The 18628-nt window shown below is 45.7% G+C and overlaps 1 protein-coding gene across 1 annotated transcript in view; it reads right to left on the bottom strand.

The window, feature by feature from the left end:
- LOC128304285 (uncharacterized) overlaps positions 1-18146 on the bottom strand; it is a 37687-nt gene extending 19541 nt beyond the window's left edge. Inside the window, exons 1-4 of the mRNA XM_053041448.1 lie at positions 17717-18146; positions 16871-17014; positions 16537-16635; positions 1721-1831 (exon numbers count right to left, since the gene is read on the bottom strand). Of these exons, the coding sequence (XP_052897408.1) occupies positions 1721-1831; positions 16537-16635; positions 16871-17014; positions 17717-18146 (784 nt within the window). The remainder of the gene's footprint in view (positions 1-1720; positions 1832-16536; positions 16636-16870; positions 17015-17716) is intronic.
- Positions 18147-18628: the final 482 nt, after the last annotated feature.

Raw genomic sequence — 18628 nt, 5'->3', positions numbered from 1 at the left:
AGCTAAGAAAATCAAGAGGCACTATTTTACGCCTGACTTTCCTAACATCAACACATCGCACCGCAACGTTAGATAACTGCAGTGGATGATCGATTGCAATTTGCAAGCATTTGCTACATGGATGATTAGTGCTAATAAAAAGGTTTTTTGTTTCAAGATCGAGTGTGACTTGAGTGCAAAAAAAAAAGATTGCAATAAGAATAAAGCATTAAAAAAAATTCTTCATTCATTCGTCAGACCAGTGTGAATTGATGGTTCGTTAAATTATAATGATTGATTAATTATGAAACAACGAATATATCGGCTGTTATTTTAGACTAATGGCCCAAATGAATAATTATTTTGTTGAGAAAAAACATCAAGAATTGCAAATTGCTAGTTTGCATTTAAATTCTTAATTGCTTAAAAAATATTCATCTTAATAAGCTCATATGCCAAATTTTGTGTTTTTGTCTCACATTTCGCCATCAAAAAACGAGTTAATGTCCGATCCATCTCAGCTCACAGTTTCAAGTTGTCCCCTCAACGCAGTCCATTAAAACACCGCTGCATGTCACCGGGACAGAAGCCTAAAACTGCATTGCGGGTAATTTTATGCGCATATGCGAAACAAAGCACGCATACGACACGTTCCCGGCTACTGACCCACACTAATGGGGTCGTTCCCGGTGGGATACATTGTGGTCGGAGACAGGGCCACACAAATTTGTTTGCACTTCGCTCGTGCTATTCACCGCCGGAGTGTGTGCCTTCATGGGCTCACGAAACATAATGCTCAGAAGCGACAAATTTACCATATGTTTATCCTTCTTGTTTCTGTCTGATTCTTTTCATAATTCTTGAGCGAAAACATTTTTATTGTTTTGCTACTAAAGCACAACAGCACACATGACCACTACGTCACGCGTGTCTTCTCGAACCGTCTCAATTCCGGAATGCATTGCCGGGCTATTACCGCGCATACGTGCCACGCATGCGCGTAAGAGGGCAGCCAAGAGCCAACGGAATCGTTCCCTGTCCGGTAAGTGCTTGTAACGGTGGCAACACCGTTTCGACTTGCGCACCGTCTCGCTGTTCCAATAGTGCACCGAGTGGACGCAACGAGAAGCAATCCAGCAAACACGCCATCGTTGACCACCCGAAAGGTAACAGCAGCAGCGGTGCATTGACACGCATCGCGTTCGACAAATTGCACCACTTGACAGAAGGTTAAAAGTCTTGCATTTGTGCACAACACTTCGCACCTGCGCGAACAGGTGTGTTTTCCCGCGTGATCGTTAGAGAACACACCATTAGCAAATTTGTCTAAACATCTCCGACAGCCGTAATGGGTGGTTGGGATGGGATGGACTCCCCGCGCACCCGGATCAAGGTTCGTTTGTTTCGTGTTCTAACAAATCTTTACCCTTTTGAAAGCCCCGCCAAAGCTCCCGCGGGAGGGTGCCCCAGCGTGAAAGCATCTCTTTTGTCGAACCCGGGGCGTAAAGTGAGGTGTAATAATTGTTTGCTAAATTAAAGTCAAGTGCCGTTGTACTGGGTTGTTGTTGTTTTTTTCTACTTCATTCTTCAACCCTTAGCATGATCGTAAGAGTTCAAGCAAGGGTCGAAGTGGAGATGGTAGATTGGAGGGAAGAAAAAAAATGAGCGAAAAGAATCTTTAACCGACGATGGTTGGAGGATGGTGATCGAAGATTAGGTGGGATCCTTTAGCAAAACTTACCGGGAAATCCAATCTCGCGGCTCGGATGAACGATTTGGCCACGGTGAGGCAAAAAGACGAACGGTATCTTTTCCGAGCTTGATCCGCTGATGAACGGCGCTAGAGTGCATTCTGCAAAACGAAAAAAAAACTAGTTAGAAATGTTCAATTGCATGTTTTACTGAAAGAAATAAGTAAAACAATTTGTTTAAGAAATAGGAGAAATAAAATAAAGAAATATAAGAACAAATATGACTGAATAACTTAAAAATATTATGCTTTTTTTATAAAACCAACTAACAAATTAAAAAAGGTTTTTCACTAATTTTGTGAATTTATGCAACACAAAGAGGAATACTTTGTTGATTCATTGTTTTCGTCAAGAATATTAAAGTTTTTGATCTAAACTCAAAAATATGGAAATCTTCAAAAATGTTAAACGTTTTGGAAGAAAGAAAGTAAAATGGTTAAATATGACAAACAACACCAAATAAACTAGCTAACATTTAATGCACGAGCTAGAAACTTTCACCAGTGTTAACACAGAAATAAACAAAAATGTGATTAAGCTTAAGAAAAACGCTAATCACGGAAGCATTTACAGCATTCAAAGACAAACAAATAATAAATTTTGAGCAAATGCATTTGGTTTGAATTTATTACATACCACAGCATTAATATGCTTTTCTTGTTTTCCTATGAAGTAGTGCCATACTTCGAATGTGAATTAAACATGCTAAAAACACGCTTTGCTTACAATAACAAACGTCACCCCACCCTAGCGAGAGAAGAATTTTCGGAAGACCCCCAAACTCTCGTCCGTTTCAAAACGATTATAGTTCGTTTGTTAGTTTGTCTGCGTGCGGTTCGGTGTTCGACTACTTTCCATTTCATCGTCATTGTGTCCATCGTCCATCGTTAAAACCACCGCAGCTAAATATTGACCCCCGCGAAAGGCCACACCATGACCGGATTTAATGAAAACCAAACCTCAAAACCCGGAAGCCCGGAGCGAACGCTCGCCGCAGTGGGTTAAAGAGAGCGTCTGCTCTTGCCTTTTTCACCTTCACTGGAGCCATTTAATCAAATGAAATGTACATATTTTCATCATTCTATTTCGGTTCCTAAACTCTCATACTTTTCCGAGCACACAAACGCTAATATGCTGCACAAATAAAGCCCGGATGGAGTGTGCTGGGAAGCGGGCAATGGAAAAAAAGAACTGCCAACCGGTAACGTTACTGACCCACGCAGGCTCACCCCGTCCGTTCGAATGCTAGCATTGAACCGATCCCGCCCCTCCCTGGCACGGTGGGAACTAATTTTCTCACACAAATTTGTTGCACGATGGCGCTGGCGGGAGCGATGAGTCGAAGTTGTCATCGGTGGGAAATATGGTAAGAAGGTTTGAAAGTGGAGCGAGCGAGGTGGCCGATGAGTGGCGCGAAAATGCACAGCGAAAAAAAAATGATGAGCAGAATGAAATTTCCAATGTAAACCAACTCTTACTGAACTACACCCAACCGGTGTGGGGTGGAAATTGGGGGAAATTGGGGGTGGTGGTGATCTACAACGGAGGAAGATCAACCCACGATCCGTTCCACTGGTTCATGCTAACGCGAAGCAGATCGCGGAGTGGATTGAATCCGGTCCCTTCGGGTTTGGAGGATTTCCGCGCGCACCGACGGTCGAATGCTGCCGCGAGCACCGATTTCGATGCGGTTCACGGTGAATTGAATAAATATCGACCGGGCTGGAAGGATGGGAGGAGGTTCACAGGGCCCCAGGTAAGTCCCGGGAAGTTGAACCTATCCCGGCACCTGGGTGGTACGGTTGTTTGCATAGCGATTTGGTTTAGCGAGCGAAACCCGCCCCAACCCCGAAGCAATGCTGGGCCGGTTTCGATCATGTCAATTTTGAGTGAATCGTTGGGTTTTAATAGATCCCAATATTGGGTGTATGGATGTGAAAGTGTCGTTTCGACCAGTGCGATGTGATTTCCGTCTAGTGGAAAGTGCGCGATCGGTACGGGGCCGAACCTTGTGCAGCACGGGATAAAACATCCACTTGGCATGGAAGTGCAAATGCTTTTACACTAAATGGGCAAATAGAAAACGTGTTTGACACACATTTTATTAAACAATCACATACCTAGGTGTTGGACATCGGTACATGAAGGTTTCTATATTTTTATTAATCATTTGTTTCGTAAAGGATAGCCTGGCTGTATTGCCAAAGCTTTGTTTTAGCTTGAAAAAGATTAACATAAACATAAGTATAACAAATGCTCTTCGTTGGAGCAAATTAAAGTTTAAATAAAAAGAGAGGAATAAAGGAAAAATTGCATCAAACACTGATCTCCAGATAGTAATGCTGTTATATCGCATACTGTTATACTAATATAAATAGTAGCAAAACAGAATGATTCATAACAAAATGATAATTTAATTTTTATTTTATTTTATTATTTTACATACTGCCACGATAAAATCAGCTGTCTTTTTTAAAATATCAACAAATTTGCCTGCCAATCAAATTTCTACTCGCCACTCAAAGCTTCGTAAACGCTCAATAGCTTCCAATCAGCGCAATTGTTTGCGTAGTTTCTCTACTTTACTTTTCCAAACGCTTCAACCATTCACTCTCCTCTAAACATAAAAAAAACCCTCACCACTGCTGACAGAGCTCTGTAACTGTCTGTGATATTACGAGTTAATTATTCACTACCACGCGCAACAACAGTAAGAAAAAAAAACACACGGAAAACTGTCATACTAACGTCTTTCAGAAGTCACCTAACTTTCGACCACTTTACACCAATAAAACACATTATCTTCATAACCTTAAACTTCACCCGTTGACTACCGCGGTGCGCTGATCGCTTTACGTTTTACGGTTGCCACCGGTTTGCGAAAGCAGTGCGAAATGATTGGCATTAATTTCGTACCTCATAAACAATGCTCTTGTTGCTTTTAGTGGTTTTTTTTTTGGTGCCTTTATTTAGTCTAAACTGAAACCATTGCCAAGATGCTTCTCGCATTTTTCCTGTTCATTTCACTGCCCAAAAGCCAACCACATTGCACAGCAGAAGTGTACAGCGAGAGAAAAAAAACCCGAATTAGATGAGTTTTTTTTTTGTTTGTTACTCTTCCGCACGCAGTTTGGACCAAATGTATATTTGGATTAATCACCGAATCTAGGCAAAAGAAAGCGCTAAATGCGTAGCAAAATCTCATTTCCTTGCCCGCCCGACTTGCCCGGGGTTTCCCGAGGAGTTACCCGTGGCCACCGCCGCAAGACCAGCGCTCGTAAATGGGCTCGCTTTAATGAACATCGCGAAAGAACCGCTACTTCGCACAGCATCAGCCTCCCAGGTGTGGTTGATTCTTCTCTCGGCCTGGAGTGGAGTGCAAGGGATTTCCACCAGGATGATGGACCTTATGGGATCTAACGCCTGGGGAAGCGATCCGGCAAAGTCAGTTGGGAGCAGCGTCCGGCAAAGAGGTGAAACAAATGTGAAGCCTGGTTTGTACTACATGCACCGAAATTTACGCTTCTCTGCATAATTAAGCCGTTTCTGTGGTGAATCTTCCGCCTACTGAACATACACGGCCCGACTCGGCTAACGAGAAACCTTGTTTGCCTCAGTTTTATTTCTAAGTCAATGGGACGGTAAGCGTTGAATGTGGCATCGGTTGCAGCCGGCTAGTGTTGCCTTGCGTTACAAACTATAGGCGGCGCACGCACGTTAGTAAATGTTTTAGTTTTCAATGTTTGTACCACATTCTGGAGCGATATGGGCGAGGAATTCGGGAAGGCTCTGGCAGGTGGGGTACAAAATTGAATTACTCCCGTAATGGTGCATGAAGATCGTTCCTGTTTTTTTTAGTACTACTGAACAATCGACTACCAAACGCGTTCACTCCGTAGAGTTTAGGTGGAACATTATGTTTACGCGACCGAAAATGACCCAATTTTGGGGCAGCAGTGTATTGTTGCGTTTGACAAAATTGGTCAGATGTGATTTCGATACAAATTCGTTGCATTCGATGTTGGACTGCTGCAACAGACTACACAACATACTCTATCCCCGGCTTCATTGTACCGCACGTAATCGATGCAAAATTGTTCCATTTCTCGGTTTTTCCAACTCCCAGGTGGGGAACGTAATTTTGGGAAGTGGGCCTCAATGGAGATGGAAAAAAAGTAAAATAAATGGCGTCAAAACATTTTTTCGCCCTTTTTCCCCTCCTCCTCGGAGATCAAACGGTTCGGCTAAAAGCTGGGCGTGGAGGGAACCCAATTTTTGCCCCTATTTTTATTTAATTTCATCGTTTGCCCACTTTACTGCCCCGTTGGGAGTAACAAAAAAAAAAAGGCAAGCCTTCCCCCAAAGCACCCGATGGTTTAATCATAACGCGTGGTGACTCGGAGCGGGAATTTCTTTTTTCTTCATTTCGATGCCTAGTGCGGAGTGTTTGTGAGTGCGGAGCACTGTGGAAAACCGGCGCATATGGTCCAAATCGCAATAATCATTCAGAAAATTCACACTTTAAACGGTTCGGCAAAGGGAGGAAAAGATTTCGATAGTAAATGTTTTCTCATGACCTGCAGGTTTGGATTTTTGTTGTTGTTCAGTTTTCTGCTGTTGCTGCTCTTGCTGCGGCTCTTGTTTGAGAGCACTTGTTTGGGTGCGCATTTTATTTCTAATTCTTCCTTTCGTTTCAATCGAGAGGGAAAGAGCAGTTGTGTTTAGTTCCAGATGCATGATGAAATTAGACGTGAAAACTTCAACATGCATGGCACCTGGTAATCGTTGTTTTTGTGGTGGCTCCATCTTGTGAGATCTTGGATACCTTCTTCTTTCGACGCGTAAAGGCAACAGCAAACAAGAATAAATCATTGGAAGCCAAATATCCTTTGTACATCATTTATCCGCCTGTTGTAAAGTGGAAAGTACTCGAAACAGTTGAGTACTTCTGCCAACTTTGGAGTTCCAAATCACCAGTCGATATAATTCGAAACACACTGGCGCTACCTACTTGAACCTCGTCAAATACCAACTGTCCAGGATTCCGTAATACGATCATCGATTTAATAAACGTGTGAAAACCTTCACCTCAGCCACCTTGCCGTCTATTCTTGGGCTGATGAAGGCGCACCTTGGAGGCTAGTGCCTACTAATAAACTTCTTCCTACGGTCAAGAATCTCCACTGCCGATTGCTGGTTTTGACCAAGCGATTGACCCACCCGGTATACGGAAACGACGACGTCTAACAAGAGGTGACGTGTAATTTTGGAGGGCAGCATCTCAGCTCACGTCGACTAAAACCCACCAAAAAGCGCGAAGGGAAGTAGGGAAAAGTAATTGGAGCATATTGTCTCACATCATTAGAGATGTGCCGCTGAGAATCTTCACACCTGTGCACCCAGCGCCGGATCGCAACTCCACCGTTCCCGAGTGCGGCAAATTGGATAGCATTAACAAGTGTGGATTATTGTGTGCCCAAACGAGTTGATCGGTGCTTGAGCTGAGAAGTAGAGTGTGAGCTCATAAACACCACTCGTAACCCGGCAGAACGGCGCCTTGCTCGATCGATCCTGGGGTGTTTGATCGAACTAACCGGGCGATGGCAGGTTGATTTATTTAAACGTGCGCTGATCTTTTTTTTTCCTCCTCGGAGAAAGATCATTATGCAGGCAGATTTCGGAAGGTACGCATCTTACGCTTGTAATAAAATTATTTGTTGAACAATTTGTTACCACTAATGAGCGTAACGGCACTGGATGTGTGAGACGCGTTGATTGCTATTAAGAATGAAGTAGAATCGTTTGGAGTTCCCCCTTTATCTGGTGTACCCTGTTTGACTTCCAAAGGGCTGCACCACCATGCCGGTGATTAAACTCATCTTCTCCGTCTGCTGTGTGATTAATCCATTATGTTTGAAAAATTCTTCCACCATTACCCGTCCCAATAAGTGGGCGAATTCGCATTTCAAATGACTTTTACGCCTTAAGAGCTTTCTGAAGATGATCTCCGTTCGCCCATGTTCGAACATGTATTGATTTCTGTGGCTCACTTCACGTGTCTTCATACATCTGCATCGCATGCGCTTATACCGTGGGGCACAATTTAGCGTTAAGTTGCTCCCTGCGGAGGTGTGGCTTTAATTAGGCAAAGAAAATGGTTGTTTTTAGCAAAACTTCCTTACGGTCGCGCGTGCGACCAGACGTTCCAGACATTCGCCCAAACCCGTCAATCGGTGTTCGGCCTTGTACGCCTGCCAGCGATCAGCGTGAGGGTCCAGCAAACCATTTATCATCGGACAGAATCAGACACTCGCTGCAAAGAGCCACACTATTTGCATTTCTGCCGGATTCATCTCATTTGGCTAAGCGTCCTAGCTTCTCTGGGGGAAGGAGTAAACAGTACCGTGGAAATCAATTTCCCGCTCGACCCAGAACACGTACCGGGATTGTTGTTCGCGCATTGGTCCAGATTGTTGTAGGCTTTTCGCGAACTGGTATGCTGTGAGCGCTGTGTAAACATGCTCTTCCCTTTATTCCTGTCGGCTTTTTTGTGGGCATGTTTTTTCACCTTGGGAAGCGCTTGTCTAGAGTGAACTTCACGTGCGACCTGCGTGTGTGTGAGTCTGTGCGGAGGATGCATTTAAATGCAATTATATGCGAAACATGAGTAGGATCCCCACAAGCACACGCGATCTGGACACATTTGCCCCAACAGAGCAGGAAAACTCGTGGCAAAGCAACCTTACACTTTCCGCTATCGCTCGCCGCGCATGTTCCGGAATCGAGGTAAACCAGATTAACACATATGATCGGCACGATCACGCCGTTTATGAGAAGGCGGCTGTGTTATTCGGTTTTGTTGCACTCTACCCAGGGTTCTGATTATTCGATTATGTTGCGCTCCTTGCGAACCCACCGGGGCCAATGGGGCGCTGCCAGGGAACCAGGGCAGTCAAATAAAATAGTCACTTTACACGCATCATTTTCCAATAAACAACCTACGAATGGGAGAATTCAAAGCAACGTTCAACCGGTAGGAAAGCAATCGCGCCGTTTTGTATCGATTTTGCCACAACAACATGCCCTCGTGTGTTTCATCCAGCCAGAGGATCCGTGCCTTCAGTGGGTCATCGGACATCACCGGCAAATGGCAACATTTTAAGCTTAATCCGCGGCCGTGTGGTTGAGCTGTTTGGCTTACCGGGCGGGATAACAACCGTGTAACGCGGCCGACGCGCGCACCGCTGGATGCCGTCGAGCTTACCGAACGGAACAACGTGCTTGGAGCCATTTACGATCGCATTAACAACGCAAATCGATCCGCAAGTTGCAACTTCGCCCGCTCGATGACCGGGAAACGGGCCGTAATCTCGTGATCGGACGGCATAAATAGCGTTTGTCTAGTGTTCTATCTCCGTCGCGTCCGAAATAATAGCACATTGGCATGCTAACTTGTGGCACGGGATGGCGTTCCAGAACCTCCGCGGACAACTCCAGGGATCCCAAGTGTCATGTTGTTATGCAGAAGCAGCCACCTTCAAGCAGAAATGGGTGGATTAAATTTCAACCGTACGAACCACACGGAGATGCGTAGGCTCAATGACTTCTTCGGAGTGTACCGAAGGCGGAAGAGACGAACGAAACTATGTGGACGTTTGGTTGTGATACACTTTTAGCACATTAATGGCCAGAGTAACGTTAAAGCGAGCAATCGGTGCAACACACTCAGCCGCTTTGAATGACTTGATCGGGGTGGACTCTATGTTGTGGTGGGGAACAAAATTCTCGAGTAAACCGAGTAGGAAGTAGTGCTAACGATCAACCGCATTGAATACATTTACATACGATGCAAGAGGTGAAAAGACCTAGATCCAGCGAAAGTCGTGTTGCAATCGTTTACAAACATTGTTTAAAAATTAAACCAAAACCATCTCTATTACACACATGATCGCATCGTTACATAAACCAACAATGCTTGCCCTGCTCCAACCTTCCTTATTACAAATCAAATATTTATTTACTAGTTTCTTTATTTTCAACGTCCCACCCACCGGTGCTGCTGTCTGCTGAACTGTAACGCTATTTACCGGACGAAAACAAATAAATCAAATCCTTCCCAAAAAAAACAACAACGACGTGCTCCATCGATTGCATCACAGATGGTCGCCGGGTTTAGTGGCTGTTGTTTCCTGTGAAGGGGGCCGCAAAAGAAAGTGGAGATGCGCGAAAAATAAACAGGCCACATGTGCGAGATTAAATTACTTCCACTCGCGGGCAGAGTACGCAAGGCTAGCAACTGTTATGTGGAGCTTAGTCCTAGATATTCCCACTGCTCGGTGATGGCAGTAGCGCCAATGCCCGTAGGTTCCGTCTTAGAGACGGTTTTGTAAGGCTCCGAGCACAAGTGATGTTTTTAATTACGCTAAATTTATTAAGCACATCTCAAATTATGAAACCAGTTTGTGGAAGCAAGCAATCAAAGCTTCTTCATAATTGCTACCTTTACAATACGAGAACGACACCAGGGATTTGGTCCCTTAATTCTTACCATAATTAAGCTCCTCAATTGATCGCGGAAGAAAGTATTTTATTCAGCGATCGGTGATCGCTAACCGTTTTTTTATGCAGATCATCTTCAACAAAATTTTCGTGACGGGAAAGCAGAAGAAAAACAGTTAAGTGATGTCGTCTTCATGTTGGACAAACCTACTCTGCTCTGCTACAAAACAGAAAAAAAACTTGTTCCAATGAGACATAAATTCGTAAGCGCTGAGACCATTTGTTTGCCCATTGTTTGCCCCTTAACGGCATCCCATTCCTCGATGGGCTCGTTTAATGGGACAGCAGTAACCAAAGCAGCAGCACCATACGCGTTTACGTTAAACCACTTTCCTTCCTGGTAGAAAAATTGACACCTTCCTTACAAACGACTGCGAGACGGTGCGTTTCACTCTGTCCGCCGTCTGGTCTAAAAAAAATGCCAAGTTCTGTGGTCTGTAAGCATTCATTCGGTTGGTTTTTATAATGTGTGAATCCGAGTCGCACATTAGTGAGAGAAACCGACCAATGCTAGATGACTGTTTGATTACGGTGCCACGAAATGTCTCAATCTACGAACCTGTGGCGTTTGTTAAATATTTTCTTTTCAATCATTTTATCGCTTACAGATTGGTTCGTTTTTCCTTAAATCCTGCCCGTTAGCGACTCCACCCTAACGAGATTTGTGTTCAGGTTTAGTTGATAAATTATATACTGAGTCTGCGACGACACCGGTGGGACGGTTTGGAAGTTTGGAAACTGGATCGTACCAAATGTGTCGAAGCAGAGCAGCAATCGAGCATGTTTTGTTGCTTCTGATCGATTAAATGTAGATCAACGGATTGGAATGAGTAAAAACCATGGCTCTACCCTACCCGACGGCATCTAGTTCACGAGCTGCATTGGCACGCGCGTCAAGGATCGAAACGGTCCACAGCACATGTAATTAGTCCCATCTGGTGCTCCCGGCTAATTACCATAAGCATACAAACTTATGTGGAGCGTGCGCCCAGGATGGTCGTCGATTTCCGCACACTTTCATTATGTCGCCGGGAGTTTCTTGCGCGTAGCGCTTCCGCGGTTACAACGCACCGTGGCAAATTGATTGATAGCGATGGGTGCATTTAAATCAGGACCATCCCTTGCAAACGACGAAGGCTAATCGTAGCCTCACCCTGTCTGATTGGATCCTCGCCGCTTCGCCTGTGACGCTCCGTCCGTAGCAGGTGTGATTGGCGGCCGGGTGAAGGTTAATGGCAGTGTTTTGCCTACTTGGCTATAGGCTGGGTTGTGGTTCTTCCCGGTTCAGGAGGCCGCCCGCTGACAGACGGATCAACCGACGACATCAGATGCTGCTGCCCAGATGGGTAGCAGTTTTCACTTGTGCAGTAATTACATGCACGCGATTCGCTGCGATTTGGAGTGGAGGAGACGCGTGTGAAGGGCGAAGATCCACGATCTGTTACCGATCAGCAAACAAACATCGTTGCGCTCGACTTGAGATTCCAGACAAATTCTTCGGCGAATCGGCCCGGCGTCTGGGTAAACCGCACCACCTAATACGTATGTTTTATATCGGCATCTGCTTTGCTCAGTAATGCCCACTTGCGGGCTTCCACTTTTTTGCTTTAACTACATGATTCTACACTAACGCGTCTGAATTCTAGCGCAAAGCTTGAAGGTAGGGAATCATCCCCACCGTACACAGTTTGTGCTCCATTCATTCAGACGTCCATCAACACCGTTCCGACTCGGAAGTCTTAATAAATTGAATTCATTACAGAGTCGATGCGTCGAAGAACCTGCCCCTTTAGTGTAGCGGTCTGCTGAACCGCCGGCTTACAGGTTGCATGCGTACGCATCACGTCACGCATCAACGCACTCCGTCGGCTGTGGTCACGGTGATTGCAGAACACACAGAAGCTGACGGAATCCTTCACTCGGGTGCTCGCTTTGCGAAATCACTGGCCGTTTGATGCCGACCCAATCGATCGTTTTCAGATGACGCTCAATGACAGGTCTTTCCGCTGTGGATGGAATCTCGAAGTAAACATGCGTCCGCGTAACAAACGTTTCGCTAACGCCCAATTACATCCCCGTGATCTTGCCGTGTGCGCTTATCAAAGCGCAAGAAGCGATCGGTTGGGGTAGCATTTGCTCACCGTTTCGAGTAGACTGAACGCGGATTCCACCCGCCTACCCGCCATGATTGTGCAAGATGTGAAGCCGTCGCAAGCGATCGGTCAAGTCATCGAGTCTGACACGCTCATAAACGTCGTTGAGGTCGGGCGCAATCAGGCGCGTAATACGCAAGCATAATAAATAGAGCCGTAAACAGTCCGACTGTCCGAGGTGTGATGCCTGCGATGATGGCAATTAGACATCGCACCCATACGCGTAAGTGGAATATCTTCAAAATAACCGCAAAAACATTCGGCTCACCGTGGTTTGGGAGGAAATTATCCACCCGTATACATTGTGCTGCGAAAATTTATCGCTCCAAATTGAACGCTCGAAACACACTATCCACACGTAGTATCGCAATCGCGGCCTGCTATGATCCGGGAGAGCGCTGGTGACTATGGCGCAATAAATCATGTCACAAAATAAAGCCATCAAGAAGTTCACACCGGTAACCGATAGGAGCTAAGGCCGTGCCAGGCAATTTTAGCCTTCTAAAAACAAGAGCCCCGCAGTCCTCGAACTTATATCAACATCCATTTATCGGGTCTAATGCGAACCCGGTCCACACGGGAGATTTCAACGATGGAGCATGTGAGGAGCAGAAGTTACGGGCGAATAAATTTTGCACGATAAGAAAATATGTTACGAACACTTTACGTGGTACACTCGGACCTAGAGCCTAGAGCATTCCTTCCCTTCGGAACGGACCCTCTGCTTAGAACGATAGGCTCTCAATGCTTATCCACTTAATCCTCCAGTAGTGGGTACAAGAGCACACAGCTGGACCGTGCAAAGCAGGGGCATCATAATTCATATTACCCGTAGCGCGATAGGACCCGTACTCCTAGCCTTGGACACCGAGCACCTACTCGATCAAATACACCTCCATTCCCTTGCGGGCAATCGTAGCTCCCGATCCTTCTCCGGTTGAGTTCGAACTCAACGAGGGAAGGTCATTGAATGTGCGAATCTCACCCGTTTGCCTCATTCTGCTCAGGTGCGTGCTAGTGCTTGTGTATATTATCTCAATTAATAAAGTTCCCAGCACCGAATGACAAGCGGGAATTTATTTAAGCTTCTCACAGCGGAAAGCAAGAGGCTGTGTACGGTGCGAGAAGGATCGTGGTTGATTCTTGTTTTTCGTGCGCAAAACAAGTACCAAGCAAGCATTACACCATAAAACCTATGACTGATTAGACGGGCGTGTGAGATAGTGGAAGGATTTGCCTTTACCCACACGCAATACCGTGCACAATGGTCAAGATTCGCTAACGGATCTTCCGATATCTGGAGCCTGTAATTTATCGGAAGGATTATCGGTGGTCACATGGTGTACTTTCCTGGTCCGGTATTACCGAGCAACAAACTGCCGGAAAACCGTTTTGCCGGTTGGAAAGTGGAAAGCAATAAACATGATAACATAATTAACCCAATCAAAGCTCTTATTGTTCGTGGTGCGGTTAATAATGTAGCACGAAAGCTACATTAAAGGCTCATTTTGGACAAGATAAAAACAGAAACCAGAATTGAAGCGAGCTGTGTGTGTGCATGCTCACACATATGCGCATTCGATCCATTTCCTACCGTTTGGCGTTGTTTAAAGTTGCTCAAGCCTAGAAAGGATCTCCCAAATCAGCCCCGATAAACAGAGCCATTCAAATGTATAAAAGCTACCACAAAACCGAAAAGCGGCGGTACTGGAAGTGAAGTTGTTAATTACGACTACCGTGTGCCCGTGCCGTGGTTGCGCTCGTTTTAAGGCGCCGCATCTAATGTGGTCCATTCGCCAACCAACCCTGAAATAAAAGGTAACATCCCTCGAGGGGCATGAACGCACTAATGTCAGGAACTGGCGTAGAACCTCCCCGATGTAAAATACAATGCTGTACAAGACAAAACATCATTGGATTAATAACCACAATTTGAGCCTGTACGGTGTGTGTTTTGGGTTTTGGTTTGGAAATTGAACGTGTATTCTGGCATCGCCGTTCTTTGGCTAACCTGGCGCGTAATACATTAATCCGTCATAGTTAAGTTCCCGTTTTGTGGGTTTTTTGAGACATTTCTGAGGGGGGTGAAAAAACCTCTCCAGGTTCGGTTGCTCCGTTCGGGAAGGAAGATTATCCGAACGGTTTTAGGTATCGTACCTTTGCCGCAAACGGATCGCGGTACGTCTGTGGCACTCCGGAAAGACTCAGCGTACACGGTGACGGTGTAATGTGGCGATTAATGCTATTTAAGCTGGCTTTTACTCCGGCACGGTATGGATCCGAACAATCCTTTTCGGACGGTTCAGGTGAATCTTTTATGCAGCGGTTTCCGTTGTCTTCACAGCTGTGCGCAGCTGTGCGTATCATCGCGTATCTGGGCAGGTTGTATGGGGTTGTCTTAATGCGGTTAACGAAGCGGATTTAACGTCTCCGCACCGTGTAAAATGTGCCCCCACCGGAAGGAACCAAAGATGAGCGGTCTGGTATGGGGTTTTTTGTTCTGGAGCAGTTACGCATGTTAAGTGGCACACTTGGCGAAACAAACGGTATCGACGGTGTCCAATGTTTCTGTTTTTGTCTGTCTGCTAAATTAATTCATGTATATTAAGCCACTTAGCTTAATCAGCGTTTATATAAACAACCAAATTTGGGGAAAGGAAAATAATGTGATCGCTCACGTTAAGTATTTTTAGAACTCTTTTAGTACATCAGTGCTAAGTATTGACAAGTGCTGTCAATGTGACAGACGCATACTAAATACATATTGCATTTTATAATTCATACCTTCTATCGCTATCAATCAATTCTAATTTGCGCTGCTACTGTAATGACACGAAGTATTTCTCGATGTACTTTCAAATGAATTGCTCACGCGATTGCTACTCTAATGGCGGTATATTTCGCACCATTATTTTTTTTTTCTCAACACATTCTAGTACGCGTCGCGTGCGTTTAGCACCTATATTGCGAGGAATCTATATGTAATAAGACAAATTATTCACAAGATTATCTAGGCAAGGCACCAAAAGGCATAAAGCACACCCCGACTTTAAACTGCCACCGCCGTTTTCCGGTGCAGATAGACGATCCGGACGTGGAAAGTGATTGGAATAAGGTTAGCAAATTATGGAACTAAATTACGGATGGTTCATATCTCGTGTGTGTGTGTATAAATAGATGTATGGGTATCTGCCTATAGGTATGCGCATCTTAGACACTACATGGTGGGTTTATTTTCTTGTTTTCCATGTTCACGGTAAACAGCGTTGGTGGTATATGGGCGATAGCATGCGGTGCGAGCGGTGCGATTGCGTGCCTTAATGGAATAGGCGTAATAGAGGGCGTCCATATGAACGAGCGCCAACATCGGTTCATCTTCCCCGTGCGGAATGCAATCATGAGTGCAACAAGCACATGGCTTCATGGTTCACAGTTTTCCAATTCGCTTTTCTCTCGCAACCCTTTTGTTGTACAGCGAATCGTAGCCCGCCCGTGCATAGGAGCGCATAGGAGTAATGACCAGCGGGCGATGCTGCACCGTGCTGCCACCGGTGAACTTTTGCGCAATGCCGCAGAGAAAGCGCACCGGGGCGAAGGCGCGATGGTGGAGAATTGTAATTGATTTTAGAACCGTTCTAGTGCGTTTCGCTCGGTAAACTTCCAATTGAAATGCGCACCGAGCGATCATAATCACCGGTGCTGATGATGCGCTCCCGCCTCCGTACACGTACACGGTGGGTCCGCCACATTCCGATCCGTGTTCCAGGGGGTTGGAATTCGAATGCAGATGCATCAGACTGGGTGTTTTGGGTGGGTTTTTTTTCTGGGAGGCTGGAAACAATTATGTTCCTTCCGTAACATTAAACTATTCGTTTTTTTTATGACGACCGTCCAACAAAGAACGCGAAGGAAAAGAATGATTATCGTTATTAACGATGAACGACAACAGTTTTGAAAAATGAGCCCCGGCAATAGAACCCGGCCCTAATTGGCAGTTGATCGCTCTGTCCAATGCTACCCAGCAACAGCGCTACGGTTCGTGATGCCTGTATGAAATTAATGAAACAAGAATGGACAAATGGAACTCCACTCACCTCTAATATCGTCCACACAGATGCCGAGATCTTCCCGGTAGGTGCTCAGGTGCGGCAAACATTGACACTTGCACTCGATGCCCGCATCCGATGACATGTCTGGTTGGATGAGTAAAACACGAGATTAAAAAACAATTTGTACTAATAACACATCCACATAAAAAAAAATCCCAAAAGCCGAAAAGAACCAACCAATACAAATTGGACCAGATAGATCACACCTAACGGAATGATGCGCTCCGTCACGGCAGCCCCATCACAGGTGGTGTAAACCTAATTAAACTGTCATTTCGGGTGCCTCCCTGCATGGGTGGTTGTATATGGCTCAGCTTACCGATTTCTTTGATGTGGTCCGTACTTCCGGGGATTCGGTGGGGTCCGTTGACCGTACCGGTGCCGGTCCGATCACCACCAATCGATAGTTCCGCCGTGCCGCTCGACAGCCCCACGCACGTATCTGTGTCACATTTTTCCGATTCTGAAACGCGAGAAACGATTCATTTTACCGTTCAGTGTGTTGCCATTCGGTGTCAATGTGTTATTAATACTGATTCTGCTGGAGTTCCGCTTGAGGAGGTGTGGAGGTGATTTTTTGTGAAGTGTGTTTTGCTAGTGTCAATATTTGTAAAAACAATAAGAAAGCCAACCACCAGCCAATCTCATTCGCGGGACGTGTTAAAAGTGCGTTTGGAAATTGATATGTAATGAGGTTCATGAGTCTTTTATCGGTTTAAAAAGAGCATTGAAACGTACTGCGCTAAAGAGCCACCCGGTGCGGCGGCATATTGCATAACCGATCGCGATCATTGCGTGCAGTTTGCTCTCGTTTCAGATAAATCAATTTACTTTTCTTGCCTTTTTCATCACCTCACACACGCAAATGATGCTCCACGATCGGTCACAACAGGCGACCTCTGGTGGATTGCTAAACTATTGCACAAAAAACTGGACCGGATACACCGGAGCTCCTGATGGACGAGAAGAGCGTTGCGTGTCGCTTTGCACTGGTCGCGTGCACCATTAGTAAAATGAGCCATTCGAGCAAATGTAATAGCAGACAAAATAGCAATAGCAGACTCCAGCAGACAAAAAATGGAAATTAAAACGCAACACTACTATAAGGGTGACAACATGATGGCAGTGCCGCGGACATATGTCCCCAGGGCAGTTGTATGCTTACCAAATGTATAAAACAGATCACCACTGTGAAGACGCGTCAGGTTCGAGATCCTGCTCGAGTCGGTCAGGCCACCCATACGCTTAAACATTGGAGGACCTCGCCCGTACCCTGAAAGCGGACTCTTGACCGGTGTTGCCGCCGCATCACAGCCGAACCCGCTCCAGCAGATGATCCAGATGACCAGCAGCAGCAGACAGCGGTGAAGATGTTGCCCGGCAGTTTTCGTCGTACGTGTCGGTAATGCGGTGTAATTATCACGTCCAAGCTGCGACCGACCGGGGTGTCCAGCCCGGACCGGGTGCCGGTATGTACTGCCCTCGGCATACCTTTCAGGCGCGAGGACTATCTGCCGCGACCGTGCCATAGTCAGCAACCGTTCGCTGCCGGCGGTAGAGGTTGTAGCATGGTTCGATGGCTTGCCGGTGATCATTCATCTACACCACAGCGTTAGAAGCGATCCGTCACTATGGACGAATTTTGCGGTAACCGACCAGCACACGGGGAAGCATGCCAATTACTGCAAGCAGAGGAAAAATTCTAAAAAGAAGAAATAAAACACAAAATAAATGATCAGTAATAGTCAGATCAGGACAGAGGACCGGACGGAATGGCAGAAATTAGTTTCTTATATTATTACGTCTACTTAATTCGCGTAATCGAGAGTGAGCAACGGGGATACAGTGCCAAAGTAAAGCCGACAACAGCAATAAACGAACAATGCCTCCAAAGACACTAAATACCGTTTGAGAAGATAATTTAAGATCCATCAGCTTCTGCAGTGTACCTACCGACGACCGGCACCAACAGGCTCGCGGGTCGAAGGGCCAAGTTCAGCCGCCGTACCGGTAGATTCGTTTGATTAATGAAGCAAACCCGTAAGCGCATCAAGTTCCAGCGCTTCTGCCTTATAAA

The sequence above is a fragment of the Anopheles moucheti genome, chromosome 3 (assembly GCF_943734755.1).
Source record: "Anopheles moucheti chromosome 3, idAnoMoucSN_F20_07, whole genome shotgun sequence".
NCBI classification, from domain to species: Eukaryota; Metazoa; Arthropoda; class Insecta; order Diptera; family Culicidae; genus Anopheles; species Anopheles moucheti.
The sequence above is the reverse complement of the archived record's forward strand: the minus strand, read 5'-3'. Positions and strand labels throughout refer to the sequence as shown.